The 18,301-nt window shown below is 36.2% G+C and overlaps 1 protein-coding gene across 6 annotated transcripts in view; it reads left to right on the top strand.

Annotated features, from left to right (window-relative positions):
* Nucleotides 1–18,301, top strand: part of LOC124299495 (zinc finger protein chinmo) — a 100,180-nt gene that overhangs the window by 62,243 nt on the left and 19,636 nt on the right. For all 6 annotated transcript variants that reach the window (XM_046752728.1, XM_046752725.1, XM_046752730.1 and 3 more), the window contains exons 5-6: nt 741–988; nt 1,909–2,190. In XM_046752728.1, the coding sequence (XP_046608684.1) occupies nt 741–988; nt 1,909–2,190 (530 nt within the window). The remainder of the gene's footprint in view (nt 1–740; nt 989–1,908; nt 2,191–18,301) is intronic.

Here is an 18,301-nt window from a genome sequence, read left to right as displayed (position 1 = left end):
GATTTGTCGGAAAAACGATTACCCGAAATCGTCGATCGATCGATTAGTCGGAAAAACCAAATAATCGATTAATCGCAATACGCTGTTCGAAACCTAAATTCAAACCTCAGGATTCGCTGTGATTTTTGTTCGAAAAATTTGTTCAGATTTTTGTGCCGATGAACAAATCTCTTTCAAATTCATTATAATCCACAAATTTGTATTCACGAGGGTTTCAGATGGTTTATATATATATATATATTTTTTTTTTTCTCATTTTTTGGTACAGCGAAATTTTCCGAATTTAACGGTATCGTCTTTATTTTTCCTGTCGAAAATTTCAAGTTATCGATCGTTCGAAAATCATTCAATTATTTGAATTTAGATTTTGAAATATTGTAGAAGAAGCATTTTTTACCGTACAAAACAAGAGAAATACTTCAATAACGTCACTTCTTATTCTTCTTCTCTTGAAGTTCTCACGAAATGAATTCGAAAAAATATATCTCAGTGGCTTGCGATTAGCCGTGACTAAGGGTGTTAAAACTACACGGTCAAACGTGTATACAACCCTGCGACGAAAATTCAAATTCAATTCGAAAATGCGTCGTGGGACCAAAAAATTGGAAGTAAAAAAAAATAAAAAATATCAAAGCAACGGTAAAATTTGCAGCGAATACGAATCTCTCCTAAATCTATCGCCTTCGTAAAATTCACCACCCTCGGCCCCGTTTTTTTAAAAAAAACCGACCCCCGTCAAGGTCTCCGAGCGACGCCGACGCTTTGGGAAGAGCGAGCGTGCTTCGTGACGGAGCGGCGTTTCGTCCGGCATCGGCGCCTCACCCTCTACTCCTGGACAGCAACCTGCATTCGCATTTTCCCCACCCGACGGACCAGCCGTCGCATCCCCACACAGCGCCCCACACGCCGACGGAACTTGAACGAGAATTGGAACGCGACAGATCGGAGGAGAGAGGGAACGGTGAGCACAGAGACAACGGTGCCGAAGGTGCGTCTTCACACCCTCCAAACCCGCCACCGCCACCCCCTGAAACCCCGTAAATTCTCTTCAATTTCCGGCTAATTGAAAAAGAAATTCGAAATTTTTAACGGGCTGGTTTTTTTTTTTTCTTTAATATTTTGTCCTGTTTTATTGTTGTTGTTGTTGTTTTTTTTTTTTTTTTTTTTTTTTTTACCGATCTTTCGAATCTAGGAACGCGAGATATTTACGAAGGGGTCGAAGTTCCGAAAGCGCCTTGTTCCGAATTATTTGGTGGCGGTAAGAACTTGGAAGTAACAAGGAAATCAAACTTTGATGAAACGACAGAGTTTCGAACGGTCGAAAAATCGACGCTACGGATCAAAGTTTCGAAATTCAATTATTCGAAAGTTCAAGTTTCGATGGAGTAAAATTTTTCTCAAAATTTTGATTTCCTTGCCTCAAGTTTCGCCGCGAAACGAGAAAAGAAACAAAAAAATTGTAAATTCGGCGTTTTCGGAACGTTTCAAATTTGGAATTTCAACCCCGCCCCTTATCAAGTTGTTCGAGAGGCTTGATCCTAGATTTAAACAGTCTACGTTGTATTAGCGCAATTTTCACGCAAATCGATTAACTCGATCTTGATTTTATCGATAAAAAAAAATTCGAACATTCACATTTCTACTTTGTTTCCTCGTTTCTCCGCCATTCGAAAATACGCCAGAAAGTAACGCGACAAAAATACGACCCAACAATTATCACGTTTAATTTCTGCAGCCGCCTCGCCCCCACAGTGTTTATCATTATCATTATTATTATTATTGTTATTCTTGTCGTTGTCGTTGTTGTTTCTTTTTTTTTTTTTTTCTCTTCGTTTTGTTTTATTTAATTTTTTTTTTTACCCCAACCCACCACCCCCGCAACCCGCTAAAAAACATATTCTCGCGCAGACCTTCGGATAAAACAGGAACCAGGTCTATTAACGGACAGAGAAAGGGCCGAAAGGTTAGCCGAGCGTTCATCCGGCGAGTCTTACGGCGGCAGAGGCGGAGGCGGCGAATCAGCCGCGTATGGCACTCAGGGTGATCATCTAGGGCAGCATCAGGGCTGCGGAAATCTGGCACCCATACCTCCGCCACACCCTCCAACCCCCGACCTCAGCCCTGCGCCCGCAACGCCCGCCACGTGGAATTCAAAAATCAACAAGGCAGGAACCGTGACGACGCCGGATGGTGAGTCAATTTTACATTTGTTGTGAAAAAAACATTTTATTCCCAATTTTTCAACGACGGAAATATCGACTTCATTTATTTCCACCTCTACGATTCGTATTGTTACCAATCGTTCATCTACAGCTCGAAAGTATGTTTCAGTGAAATTCGAGGTTCAAAAATCTGGCCTCGTTATCCGAATTTGGAAAAAAAACAAAAAAAAAAAAATAGTTTTGCAGGTTTTTAACTGACTTCAAATTTTTTTTTTTCTTCACCTTGGTCGACGAATATGACCGTTTTGGGTAGAAAAAAAGAAAAAAAGCGAACGTTAGTTTCGCAACTGTAATCGGAAAATCAAGCGTATCGTCTGTTTCTTTTTCCTTTTTTTTTTTCCGTACGACCGTACACGATTAATATTCCGATTCGGATAAAAATTATGGCTATTCTTGAACAGCGGAAATTTCGACTTCATTTATTTGCAGCTCCCCGATTCGTTTTATTACCAATTGTTCGTCTGAAGCTCGAAAGTACGTTTTAGTCAAATTCGAGGTTGAAGTCTAGCCTTATTATCCGAATTTAAAAAAGAAATTGATCTTGCAGGTTTTTAACCGATTTCAATTTTTTTTTTTTACCTTGATCAAAAAATATGATTGTTTTGGGTAAAAAAAAAAAAAAAATGAACGCTAGTTTAGCAACTGTAATCAGAAAATCAAGTGTATCGTTTCTTCTTCCTTCTCTTCCGTATGAACGTCGGATTAATATTCCGATTCAGATAAAAATGCTTGAACACAATAATAATAATAATAATAAAAACTGTTGTGAAAATTAATTTTAGAACAGATTTTAAAGAAAAAACAAAACGGTAAAAAGAAATTATCGTAACTTTCGTACGTTATGATATAATAAATATATAACGCTGCTTGGATAATGAAATAATAAAAATGGTTCGATACCGAAATTGTGTATCACGTAGACCCGTATGACAAATTTTAGTGTGCGTACGACGAAGCGTACGTGCAGCGATAAGGAAAAATTCATCGCTTATCGTGTTTTGTTCGGATATTACACAAACCGCGGTAACGTAAACATTCTGCACACGTGCAAATACGCATCTTGTACATGTATATGTATATATATGTATGTGTATAATATTGTACATATAAGACGCTTGAATGTGCGAATATACGTGTAATAAGATGCGTGCGACGTGTTTGCGGACGGATTAATTGTCACAGTCGTGCGTAAAAAATTGTATCGTAATTTAATAGATGTAGAAATGAAAGTTTGTGACAAAAAAAAAAAAAAAACGCATTTGTGAATATCAAGGTATCGATCTCGTTTTAAAATAACGATGCGCGAGGGGGGGGGGGGGGGGGGGGAACGATTTTATTTATTCGAGAATGAAAAACACGTGTCGTATACTGAGAAAAATTTCATTTGTTACAGTAACTAGAAAAATTGAGTAAAACAGGTATCGTTAAAAAAAACTGTTTGAATATCGTTGGAAATACGAAAAACGAGGCACGCCTAAACATTTTGCGCTATCGTCGATCATTTTTTGGTTATTGCAACGCAAAATCAGTTTCCGAGGTTTACTCTACGTTTTTAGCTAAACAAGGCTTTAACGTCAATTTATTCTTGCACAGGCATTAAATTTCCGCGACAATTGCGAGAAAATCTAGTAACAGCGATCGTAATGAGAAAGAATAAAAATTTCACTCAGGTATATACTATAACGTGCCGAATGCACTATTGAGTTTATAATCATATGTCACACGTCGCTTTCGTATCTGTATCATTCAATCATAGATAAATTGATGGTGTATTCGTACATGAATATATACATGTATGTACATACAGTTGTGTGAAATTCTCACTTATGACTTGCGCGCTCTAAAAATGTAAACACATACGTGTAATGATTACATGGAATGCGGCGAATTCCGTTATCGCCATTTTATAATCCTCGCGGAGAGCGGATAGTATTTATTTATACATACATATATACATATAAATATATATCACTCGGAGGAGTGAAAATATTAATAATTTAACGGAAAATGCATGTTGGTATTGTTCACGTGGTAGGTTTATTATTGAAAATATGAATATGGGACATTCCACGTGAAATTTGTAACTCGTGTACCGCGTCCCCTTAAATTTGGATGATTTTTTTTCAGTACGATGTTTGCAACCGACCCCAAAAGGGTGTCGGAATTTTTTTCAAATACATCATATTATTGTGAAGTACATGGGTTATAAATTTGACGTGAATGCCCCATATGTTACAATATATTGTATCTTATTTCTTTCAAATTGTTGTATTATCGCCTCGTCGTTGAGTCTGTGGGGAAATGAAAAAAAGAAAAAAAAAAAAAAATATATGAAAAACGAGGATTTTTGGGAATTAGGAATAGAGTCGAAGGTAATTCTATAGATGGAGTAACGTATTTTCATGCCTATGACGTTGGTGTAATAAAACTAACTTTTACCCACGGCTTCGCTCCCGTGGTTCTAAGGAAAAACAAGAGGTTTTAAACTGGCCATGAGCCAGCCCTCGAACTTCCCGTTCTCACACCGCAGCGGTTTCCAAGTTTATAGTGAATAAAAAAAGAACGATATCGAATTCGAATTTTATTTCGAACCACTGTAACGGATCCACCATTGAAAATTTTGGATTCGTTATCGTTCGGTGACCCAAAAAACCTCCGCCTACCAATTTCTACGAAAATCGGAATGTTTTTACATTTTTTGAATGCGCCAAATTTAAATTTTCCAAATCTGACCTTGGATTGGTGGTTGGTGATTTAAAAAACCTCCCGGTACTAATTTTCGTTATAATCCATTCATCCATTCTCGAGATATCATCGTTTATATTTGATGTTTTTTTTTTTTTTTTTGGGTGATTTCTTATTTCAAAAATCTGATCAGTTTTAGGTTTGAAGAAGCCGCGTCGATTGAGACCAAAATCATTGAAATCCGATAAATCGTTTTCTCGAGATTCACGCACACGCACGTGATTTTCAAAATTTCAAAATGCGGAGTTGTAGTAAAAACTGATCGTATCATTTTCGGTGCGATTACGATAACTTTCTTTTTTCTATTTGAAAAGCAGAAAAATGAGAAGCTAATACCGTATTCTTTGTCAATAAAACACCAATCCTGGTCACGGTACGGTGCAATAATAAATCAGTATGCTTTTACGTGCGATAAAAAGTATCCCGCTTTTTTTTTTTTTTTATTTCACACCAAGGCTTGAGATACTTTCTTATAAAATCTCATGAAAATCCGTCGCGCCGTTTTAGACACAGAATTACGCTCCAGATTCATCCCGCGGGGACCGCGAATTTTTTTTTCTACTGTAAAAAGTAGTTGGTAGATAAAAAAATTACGTCGATCGGTCGCTCCGTTGCTGCGTGAAGAAATGTACAGTGGAACAAACGCATTTTCGCATTTATAATATTATTTAGGAACGTCGAAATGTTGTTAATATCATGTATATATATATATATATGTATAATATAATATAAATACATACAATATACATACATAGATTGTATAAAATTCTTGAATTCGTCACATGCCAACCACCGTCATCGCGCGTGCATAAACGTCCACCTAGACTTTGTAAAATCCGGCGGGTACGTGTGGGAATCGGTTGAAAAAAAACCAAAAAAAAAAAAATCTAATACAATCCAGAAGCGGTTAGAAGTAAGTAAAAAAGTTGACTTCAGGGACGCGAGTATTAGGAGTTCGTTGAACCTGATAAACGCACGTGCGATTGGGTTCAATGTCAAAAATGTGCATATGGTAGTGTTATATATAGTATAGTATAAACCCCACCCTCCTCCACCACCACCACCACACACATCTTGACGTCTCCTCTTTGCTGTTCCGCGAGTTCAATAATCAAACACACAACGAGAAAACCAGTCCCACACCCAACGCGCACACACACACACATGTAGGAATAAAGTTTAATACAAACGAGGATCAAATCGCGTATCGCGTATCGTATTTGCACGCATGTGTAATAACTAAATATTCGCACAAACACGCGAATACAGTTAGGCAAAAATTAATACACGTGTGTATATATATATAAATATATATATATATATGTATGTATATATATATGTATTCGTCCGCGAGGTCGTGCGAACCGTAGTTTACAATATGCATGTGCCTTGTCTCTGTCTATGCTGTGTTCGCGCGCGTGCATGTCTACACACGCATGTAAGACACGATATTATATACTACCAACGCAAACGTCAAAGACTCACGTCGCAGCAAATTCTTGAACTCGTTCAGCGGTTCGCGACGACGTTGTACGATTTTTTAACATGTATATATATATATGTACACACAGACATTGTATTATGTACGTAAATTGATAAGGAGACACCTGTCGTTCGATATATTTAATACATTTAATTATATATGTATATTTAGCGCGTCAAGCCTCATTTTCGACTTTTTTATGAAAGGGGGGAGGGATTTTTACAGGTACAGGTATGTATATGTATAAAAGGGTCAAGTGTTGAATACCTGACATCTGGATGGATGTATTATATACAGAAGGTGAAGGGTCAATTCTTCATAGGTTTTGCGCTACACTATATGCAGGGTAAAGGGTTAAATCATCAATCCGGATAGATTCGGACAAGTTCGGATAACTTCGGCTAAGTTCGGTTATATTCGGGTATTTCCGCATATATTCGGGCAAGTTCGGTTAACTTCGGCCAAATTCGGGTCAGGTTAGGTTAGGTTAGGTTAGGTTCGGATATTTCCGGATAGATTCGGTCAAGTTCCGCTAAATTCGGTTTAGGTTAGGTTAGGTTAGGTTCGGGTATCTTCGGATAGATTCGGGTAAGTTCGGGTAGGTTCGGGATTCTTGACACGGCAGCGGCGGCGGCGGCGGCGGCGATATCCTTGTATAATATATGTATAACGATTATATTAGATCGTACAAACACATGTGTATCTGTATCATATTACGGTTTCGTGCGGAAAAAATTTTTTTTCCGACATATCTACCATATCTGCAGTAGTGTAGACGTGTGGTGAACGTATATTTACGTGTATACGGTGTTGTTATACGTGTAGCTTATCATTCCGATGTGTCATTGCCGCATTACGTTATATTTTACACGTGTATCTATCCGGGTGCATATATGTATGTATGCGTGTATTCATGTATGTATGTATGTATTTATGCACGGACGTGTATAACGTTTATCGAAATTCTGATTTTCGCGCGCGTTTGTTAGCGGCAAAGAACGAAACGATTCTCATTACGATTTTAAGAATATTTCCTTGTTCCTTTTTCTTTTTTTCTTTTTTTCTTTTTTTTTTTTATCTCGTTTTTCTCCTCGTCGTCATCTCGCACGTTCGAATCAATTAGCTGTAATTCTTACCGGCGGGGGGAGGAAACCCGAATCGTCGAAGAAGGTTTAACCGAGTTCAAGCAACGTTATTTTTTTCATCGCTGTTATCATTACAGATCACGTAATATTTCATATCGAATTCCGGGTAATCGTGCGAATGTTTGCAATTACAGATGTTGATAGTGAGTCGGATTTCACGGGGGGAAAAAAAAAAAAAAAAAAAAAAATTACGAAATCAACCGGCTCCTTATTACAGATAATTAAACGGTGTTTACGAGTTTCCCTGTCGAGAGAAAAAAGAACAGACGAAAATAAAAGAAAAGTAATAAAAAATCTACATCACCCATACGCGAACAATCGCGATACACATACGTTTATATCTACCTATCTATTTACACGAAATACACGATGAGCGACGTAATCGCGGATACGCGTAAAATGTTTTATTCTTTTTCTTATTCATTCTCTTGTTTCCTTTTTTTACTCTCGCGCATTCTGTATCGCAACGTAGTATCGCTTACACGTTGTGTAAAACTCGTATGTGTGCGTGATATGTGTTTACATTAAACGCGCGCGTGTGTGCGTGCGTATATAAGGCGCGTTTGCAATACACGCGATTATGTAGCACGCTGTCAAAAGTCTGTTGATAAAATATTTCGCAGCGTACTCTTGACTTGCGTATATGCCGTGTTAAAGTTGCTCGATCGAATTTTTGCGACACACATATTTTAAAACATTGCACACACGTGTCAAACTGCGTTTCGTACTTTATACCTCTCTCTCTCTCTCTCCCTCTCTCACTCTCGCTTTCCGTCTCATTCTCACACGCGGGCGAATTTTCACTCGCTTATTACATATATATATTATATATATATATTGAAATTACTTTTGAATACAATTTCAATGTCGAATAACTCTTAAAGGAGTGAATTTCATGAAAAATGTTAGGAGACCTTTTTTGTAGAGCATCAAATTTCCCACAAAAATAATGCTTTGATCTATGAAAATATTGATTTTTCCGGTAATTACAAAAATCAAAAATTCAAACAAAAATTTGAAAGAACAAATCAATGTTTACGGCACGATTACGAGGAAACGGCTCGATCTACGTCAATTTAGTAAGAGAGCTTTTTTGTAGGAAATTTAATTTCCTTCAAAAATATGGATTGATAAAATTTTTCAGATTCATAATTGACGGATTTTGGGTAAAAAAATGCGGTAACTGTTAAAAAATCAATAACTGTAACGATACACCCCTTAATATTAATATTAAGGGCTCAAACTTTCAGGATAATTTTTATTTGTCGTCATGAACAATGTTTTTACAGTACCATTAAAAGAAAAAAAATCTTGGTTTTTTTTTGCCCCAGTCTAATATATACGTTTGGAAATAAGAAATTTTTCTTTTTATCTGTTTTTCTTTTCCTTGGATACGTGCTGAAAAGTTTCATTTAGGTATGAGAATACGTCTTTTGAAAATATGAGATATTAATATTGATATCAAGAGGTTGCAAATCGCACCTTACTATTTTCCTCAAGTGAAAACACGTGACAAATTCGATTTATTCAAAATTTGACGACCTGTGCCTGCTGAGGTGTTGTTGGTTCGGCATTTCGGACGGAAGATGTTATTTTGATGCGCAAAAATTAGTACGGAAAGTAATAATTTGCAAATTTTTTCACCACGGCAAGTTTGTCGATGGTGAAAGAAAAATATTCTGTGAAAAGATGAGCGTTTTACGTTATGTGGAAAATCGCGCCAAGTTGATTTTGATTTATATACATATAAGTAATATTTGCGCTGATAAGAACATTTGTGATTATATATATATATATATACATATCGTAGTCTTGAGTGTAATCTTTTATGTTGATAGTGGCATACATTGTATGTATCTTGAATTTAACTTGCAGCCTGCACGATACTCCGAATCGAGGCATCTTATCGGTTACCGTAATAATTATCATTGATAATTCTGGCGCCCTCAGTTAGTCGATTAAAACTTACCGGATTATGACTATTATATTGTAAAGCTTTGACGACCTTGCTTTGACGAAATTTTTTGTCGTTATAACGGGTGGATAAAATGTTCAGTTACTATTTTTCACTATTTTTAAGACAATTTTATAAAGTTTTTCGATTTTCGTGTTCTGAATATTCATCGTTGGTTGAAAATCTAGAAAACGAGGAGTTTTTCTTTTTGTGTTTTTTTTTTTTTTTTAAACAGTTTGTGAGAGATCAAGATCAGGTGAAAATTAACGGAGATTTAGAATCATCTTCTTGTTTTTTTTTTTTTTTCAATCTAGTTGAAATTTTCCGCTTTATTTGAAGTCTCGAAATTTGAGCGTTCTACAAACATGTTCATTTGAAATATTGAAAAAGCTCGTATTTGTGACGAATTTCACTTTTCAACGAGCTTTAATGTCAAAGCAGAAGGTCTTGAGGACTTTAACAAAAAAAAAAAAAAAACTCCAGACGTGGCTCGATACTGAAGCTTGAAATTCCGAGCTTTCGTCGAAATCCTTAGTAAATTTCGTTTGTGAGTTCTGCGGCAAGTAAAAAAAAAAAAACGTTTTTGCCATCAATCCGTCATTATAACTCTTGAATATTCGGTGTTTGTAGGTCTGAAGAAAAGCTCGATATTTTCGTCTCAATTTCTGAGACCCGTTACGAATTTTTTTTTTTTTTTCTTTTTTTCCACCAAGTCTCCGGACCATTTCGTACTCTAGTTATATAATATATAACCGATCGAAATAAACGTTCGTAACGAATTTTTAGTAAAATTCATAATTTTTCAACGTCTTTCAATCGAAGAACCAAACTTGATGGAGTCTTTGAAAAAAAAAAAAAAAAATTGTTCAACCAGATAAAAGCTCAAGCAAGTCCTGACGCTTTGTTTGGAAAATTGGAAAAGTTTCATTACGGTCTCACAGGTTTCGAAAAAAAAAAAAAAACAGTCCGAAAATGATTATCGCGATAACTTAATAATTCTCTCAGGAAAATTTTTTTCTCTCAATCCGTGATAACAGTCCAGGAAACCTACGTTCTGCGAGTGTAAATTTCCAAGCGTATCTGTTATTGTTTCACCAAACCGAACTTCCGGGAAACTATCGTATGATTTTGCGCATAAAAAAAAAAAAAAAACGGTGTGGCTGCGCTTAGTTATAAGTGTGGTAAACCAGTTTATCCCAGTTTTTCCTACCAAAGTGATATTATTATCGTACCTGCAATATTTATACATTATACAGGGTGGGTCAAAAAACGGGACCGATTTGAAAACGTGAATAAAATCCGAACGCCTTGACCGATTTTCCAAAACGTAGACGAAACGAAATTTCAATCTCCCATCGACTTGTTAAAAACCTGCGCTTGTTCAAGAGCGTTTATCTCAACAACGATTAATAATTTTCTAGATTTTCAAACGTGAAATAAAAGATTCGTTCTTCCATTTTCATGAAAAAAAAAAAAAAATAATAGTAATATTAACAATAGTTCTCACAAATCGGCTGAAGCGTTTGGATTTTATTCACGTTTCAAATCGGTCCCGGTTTTTTTTTTTTTTTCTTCTTCCCCCTCCCCCCGTGTATTTACGCCATCTTCGAAAATCCGAACATTACAGATATTATACGGAACACAGAATTTTGATTCTAAAATCGTGTCGATAAAAAAAAAAAAAAAACATAAACAAGTAAACGAAAAAACGAAAGTCCGACTCGAAGAAAGAGGAAGAAAAAAAAAGAAAAGAAAATTCGCAAAATTCGTCAAGTGGAATTCGAAAGCGATAAATGTTCTACGCTCGGAAAATAAATATAAAAATATAATTCTTCTTGCGAGCTGTGGAGAAAAAAAAAAAAAATATTTCATCAAACCAACTGGTAGGGGAATAAAAAAAAAAATCCGACGCATTTTCGGCACCGAAATGCGCCCGACTTGATACACACGAAACAGAGTCGAGGGCATCGGATCGCGGCGTTAGATTCCACATGTTCGTTCTTACGCCGACGTCTATAACTATATATAACTATATATATATATATATATATACGCCTCTGCGCGTGTGCGCGCGCGTAACTTTTTACAACTATACATGTACAGTTTTTTTTTTTTTTCTTTTTTTCCCATCCGTTCGGTTACAAAATGCAACGCGAGTTGCATCACCGTCGGCAGTTGCACGTGGAGTCTGTCCGGTGTTGCAACTCCTGATCTGCTGCCACTTCTTCTTCTTCTTCTTCTTCTTCTTCTTCTTCTTCTTCTTCTTCTCGTGCTTATTCTTATTATTCTTTCTTTATCTATCCACCCCCCCACCTCCCCCTTCCTCTGTCTCCGTCTTTATTTCTCTTCGGTTCTTTATGTACCGGGATACGCGTACACTTGCACAAAAAACCATTCACGGAGAAGGAGTAGTTTCTCATGGAGACTGTTAGGAACGAGAAGAAGAGAAGGTGAAAAAAAAAAAAAACGATAAATAAAAAAAGATTCGTCGGGAATAAGCGTTGATCTTACGTCGCGAAAGTTTCGATTCGGCACGTAATAGATAAATGATAATTAAAGAGTAGAAGAAAAAAACGGCTCTACGTTACCTTGTTTTCTTTTTTTTTTTTTTCATTTTCATTCTTCAAAAAAAGCAAAGAATCCAAAAATCTCCTCGCGAAACAATATTAGCCTTGGTACGCGAATATATCGCAAACCGCGAAAAATACTCGGTTGAGAGAAAACTTGTTCCCGTTACGAAAGTATTATCCTGAATTTGATGAAAAATCTTTTCGCGCGAAGAGCAAAAATTCATGACGAACGAATTGATTAGCGGTAACTTGATTGTCGGTTGATTGTAGAAAACAAAATTTGACCATTCGTTTCGATCACGTGAAAACGTTTGAAGTAAAAGAAGGAGAAGTGGAAAAAGAAAAAAAAAGAACATCGACGCAAGAGCTACTCGATTATACAATTCCTGAATTTAAACTCTTTCTGCATCGGTGAAAATTTTTTACTTTTACTTCCTTGCCGAATTTCAACTCCTAATGAGATTAACCGTAACTGGGATAAAAGAAAACAAGAAAAAAAAAAAAAAGAGAAAATTTCTTTGACCAACGAAAATGAAACGAGAATATCGACGTTTTTCAAACAATCAATTTTCGCAAGCGTCGAAAATTAATCTTTGGCTAATTATCAAGGTCGTTCGTAAAATGCTTCTCGGTTTCGTCGTTAAATTTGTTAATTAATCTTGCTTTTGTACCGAGTATCGTAATTATATTTTCACCGGCAAGTACGTTGTTTTTTATTTATTTTTATTCTTTTTTTTTTTCTTTGCGTTCGTGTTGTCAGCCATAGAATATATCGATGGTAATTTAGGCCAAGTTCGCGTTCAATCTGCCGCTGTTGCTGCTGCTGCTGCTGCTGCTGCTTTCTAACGACGTCCCTGCATCACGGCACGAATTGACGCGGTTATTTCGTTACGTTTCCTTGCGTCTTGCGTTCTAACTATATAAAATAAAAGTGGGGGCGGCCATCGGGGCCGAACGCTGTTGCAACACGTAATATTGCCCTCGAGAGCCCGGCGTGTAACAAAAGGAAGAAAGAATGCGACGAAGACGAACAAAGAAGAATTTATTGTCGTTTTTTTCTGTTTTTTTTTTCTCTTTTTTTCTTCCAGATATTCTACAAATCGGAGTAAAAATGTTTCACCTTCGAATCGGCACCGAGAGAAATTTTTAGTTCCGGTTACCGCTCGGTCCTTAAATATTTTCCTTTTTTACCATAATCGTATTTTCAAAAAAAAAAAAAAAAAAAAAAAAAAAAAACAGAAAAACACTCGATTTCTGAAACACGTCCAAAACGTTTCAAAATCGCACAAAAAGCGTCTCTTTACTCGAATAAAGATACTTTGAATCCATACTATCATTTCGTGAAAACGCACGTGACAAAATCTATCCAATTTTCCTATCATCTCTGAAAACCACCACAGAAACGGTAAGTTTGAAATAGTGAAAGAGTAAAATTGTGATTTCACGCACCTTCTGCATACCTGGCTGTAAATCGATACGCTATAATATACACGTAAATACACCGTTGCGCGTTAATAAGCGGAGTATATATATGTATATATATATATATATAAGGTATGTGCATATAATGCCAGGCACATAGCGTGCGTGCCTGCAGACTTTCTCTGAACTTTCGGGCCCCAGGTTCACACGATCTTGAATCTAAGAATCTCGCTCCCCCCGGGCCCTGTCTCTCCTCTCCTCTCCTCTCCTCTCCTCTCGAGTCTTTCCTCCCACCTGCAGCACCCCCGCTCTGTACGAGATGTGTAACCCCGTTCCTTATACCTAGCTCTTCGTACCCGTGAAAAGGATCTCGCGCGTCATATGCAGCGTAGGTACGCGTATTATAATACACACACACATACATATATACATATATACCGTTCTCTAACAAGACAATCGCACGATGCTTTATATATCAATGCCTCATGCCTCCACATGCATATGAAATCAGATACGACTTGGATGCATTATATATATATATAATTATATATATATATATATATATATACAGGCTTCTTTCCTAGCGAATTTTTACACTTTTCTGCCTTTTCCTTGTTCTTTCGGTAGTTTTTTACGGTAGATTTTTTTTTTTTTTTTTATCCTTCTTCCGACAGAAATGTGTTCCTTCCCCCCCCCCCGCCCCTTGTTTTTATCGTTTTTGTTTTCTTTTTTTCCGGGCAATTTCGCCACGATTTTCAAACGTCGCTCGGTGAAAATTTTGTTCTACGATTTTTCAAACCGAAGAATAATCATATGTATGTTTTTTTTTATTCTTGTTTCCCTATCTTTCTCTCTCTCTCTCTCTTCGGCAAATATATTTATTGTTTTTAATTTTTGTTTTTTTGTTTTTTTTTCTACGCAATTCCTGTTTGCTCGTTTGTTTTTTGGAAAAAAAATTTGTCAAACCTTTCTTATACGAATTTAAACGTACAGCGAACGTTTGTTTTCACGTTTTTTCAAAACGGAGAAATTTTTTGTTCTTCTCTTTCTCTCTCGCTTATAGAAACGTTTGACGAAAGAGAAATAAAAGCAACGAAAAACAAAAAGAGTGAAAAATAAGAAGATTCGCGATACAGCCGGTGAAATTCCTGGCTACAAAATGGTTGAGGAGAATCGAGAGAAATAAATTCGCGAACGGGGGATCAAACGATATTGCAAAATCTTTCTTCTCGGGGACCGCTGACTCGGTCATTCTCTTTCAGGCTACCATAACCGTGAAATTAGCCTCTCCGATTTCCTTATGCGTACTGTATACACCCGAGGAAGATGATCGATTCTCTTCGGCGATTATTCCGCCTCCGTCAACCCGCTGCATTTATATTCCTAGGTATATTCACAGGGTGAGCGATATTAAACAAGACCGAATTCCCGAACGTGTGTTACATTCGTTTGCAAATCGATAAAATTAATTATCCGCTGTTACAGATTTTATTTTTTTTTTTTTTTTTTTTTATATATATTTTATGTTCTTATTTATTTATTTATTTTTTTTGCAAACGCTCACCTCGTTTATCGTCATTGAATTTTTCGCGATCGAAATTCTTCGCGTTTCTGAAGAGAAAAAAACGGAGGAAAAAAAAAAAAAAAGAAAACCTCCTTACGGTTTTCCCTGCCTGCGTGGGTACAAGATAATTTAGAACTTTGCGACGTATGTTACAATAAACGGCGATCAGTCACATCAGCCAAATCCTCGTCTAACGCTTTAATATCGCGGTATGACCAACCGATATAACACACATTTTACTTACCCACAGTCGCTGCGAGGCAGAGATCCATTTGTCTTTTTGAGAAGTTTATAAAAAAATAGAGAAAGAATGAAAAAACAGAAAAAAAAAACAAATTCGTTTGGAGAGACAGTGATTGACGCGGAACGAGTCGTCTAACGGTACGACGATACATGTGTATTACATATACTTACATGTATGTATACATATATTGTAGGAGAGAATAGATATACGGATAATACACTGGGAAAAATTTCATTTTTTATAAGAATTGGAAAAATTCAGTAAAACGAGTATCGTTGAAAAAATTCTTCGAATATTGTTGGAATTCCGAAAAACGAGGCACGCCTAACAATTTTGCGCTATCGTCGATCCTTTTTTTGTTTATCGCAACGGAAAATCAGTTTCCGAGGTTTACTCTACGTTTTTAGCTAAACAAGGCTTTAACGTCAATTTATTCTTGCACAGGCGTTAAATTTCCGCGACAATTGCAAGAAAATCTAGTAACAGCGATCGTGATGATAAAGAATAGCAACGGATACCAGACTTTCCGGTAACGGATAGAAAACTAATTTTCATTTTCATACCTAGAATAATATTTTTCGATTGTGATGAAAAATGAAAATATTTAAAGGACCGAGCGGTAACCGGAAATAAAAATTTCGCTCAGTGTAGGATAATTCTGTGAGGGAGGAATAAGGAAAGGAGGAGAGGTAGGGGGAAAAAACGAATTGAAATTGAGAAGAGAAGTGTGGAAAAAAAATTACCAATAAGAAATCAACTCCAGCTTTTGTATACACAATACATATATATACGATGACATTAAACTTATGTAGGCACACATAATAATAATAATTTATACTAATGCGCGACGTTTCTTCGTCAAAGGATTCGAAATGATCTCTCTTACGCTTCTCTCTGTCTCTCTCTCTCTCTCTCTCTCGATCTTTCTCTTTTCATTTCTTCATCCATCTTTATCCATCTCCGTTTTAAACGATGACAGCATTGCACGTTTTAATTTTTTGCCATCATGCTCGCGACGTTTACAAATCGACTGATTGTAATAACGACGACTAGGTTCGGTTTATACACGTCTGTAGATCGGGTAATTAGGGGCAATAGGTGAAGAGAAATTAGAGTCTGATAGAAATTCTTTAGCGCATGTATATCGTGTAATGTAAAGATCTAACCTGACGACGAATGGATTATATAATTAGTGAATAATTGAATAATTTATGTGAGAAGAGATAAAATGTACCTTGGTTTTTCACAATTTAAAAAAAAAAATAAGACGCGTTGTGACAGTTTTTTTTTTTTTTTTTTTTTCTACCGTAAATTCATCCGTCATCAATCTTTCATTGTTGTCCGAATCAGATTTTCGCGTCTTTTAAGATCTGAAATTTTGTTCCTTCCGTCAAACAGACGTTCTAATTTTTTACTCCCCCCCCCACTCCCACACTAAACTTCTTATCAAATAGTCCGAGACTCGAACCGCACCTGGATCGTCGTATTAAAGGGTACACGAGAACGAGGGGGGAGGACACCTGGTGCACAGCCTAGATCTCCGACTTTTTTCGGACCGCACCTGCAATAGCCGTCAACCCTTTATTCTCGGCCAAGTGCCCTAAAGAGGGACGCGGACGTAGTTTTGTCCGGATATCTCGGCCGTCTCGTCGAGAACGATCGAGAAAATTCAGTTCTCACACTGAGAGAAATTTTTATTTCCGCTTACCGCTCGGTCCTTAAACTATTTTCATTTTTTTTACCACGATCGAAAAATATACTTCTAGGTGGAAAATGAAAATTAGTTTCAGAGAATCAGACTCCACTGAGTTTCTTGATATCGTTACTTTATTACTCTCGTTTTATTACTCTTTATTTACTCGCGTTTTTTTTCTTGTTTTTTCTTTTTTGTTTTTTTGGAAAAACGAAGTTACGCCTCGCTATCCAATCATTGAACGAATCTCGAAGCTGAAAAATGAACACGAACTTAAATTACACATAAAATAATTTTTTCTTCTCACAAAATGAATAAATTTTGATTCTATACATCGAATAATAACAAAAATCTTCGTTCGCTACTTATAACGAAAGAAAAAAATTTCTTTTCTCATCAGTTACGTGGAAGAAAGGAAAATTTGACGTCTAGAATCCGTGTTCAAAATTCGTGTTGACCGGTGTTATTAGGATGAAAATTGCAATATCGAGTGAAATAAGTTCAGATTAAATTCAGGCAATTTAGAAGAAACAAATTTTTTTTATTCAAAAATACATTCATGACAGAAAAAAAATCCATACAATCGGTTGATCCGTATAGAGAATATGATCTTCGCGAATGCAACGAGCTTTATTATTAGCGATTGAAATTGAACAAACCAAAGGATTTTAGCACGAAAAAGAAAAAGTGCTCGAGCCGAATGTATAACTCGATAAAAAGTCATCAAACTAAGAAAAGAAATTATTTTCGATTTACTTGAGTGTGGAAAAGAAAAAATAAAAAATTTCCAACACGAACCGTATTAAATAATCAACCTTGCGTGTAAAAGTGTGAAAATTTCGATTTAAATTCGTTTCTGTACTTGGAGGAAAATAAAAAAAAATAAATAAATAAATAAATAAATAAAAAAATAAAAAAAAATTCTCTCAAGGGAGTAAATCTTCCAACAAGTTAATATCGATATAAATTTTTTTTTTCATCACCAAATGCAGACCTTATAATATCAATTTCCCGACTTCTCGACTCAAAAATTTCTTCCGATTTTTTTTTTTTTTTTTTTTTTTCCACCCAAACTCCGCGCAACTATTTTTTTTCACATGTACGCAACGCACGTGTTTCCTAGCGCCTGATGGAAATGACGATAATCGTTTTTGCCGGGTAATATTTATACGTATACTTATAATATCGAAAGTCAGTCGTCTCACGCACAAGTTTGCCAAAGAATTTTGCGTCTTACGTTCGTGTTTCTCTCTCTCTCT

The sequence above is a fragment of the Neodiprion virginianus genome, chromosome 3 (genome assembly GCF_021901495.1).
Source record: "Neodiprion virginianus isolate iyNeoVirg1 chromosome 3, iyNeoVirg1.1, whole genome shotgun sequence".
Lineage (NCBI taxonomy): Eukaryota > Metazoa > Arthropoda > Insecta > Hymenoptera > Diprionidae > Neodiprion > Neodiprion virginianus.
Note: the sequence above shows the minus strand (reverse complement) of the source record. Positions and strands in the feature narration are given on the sequence as shown.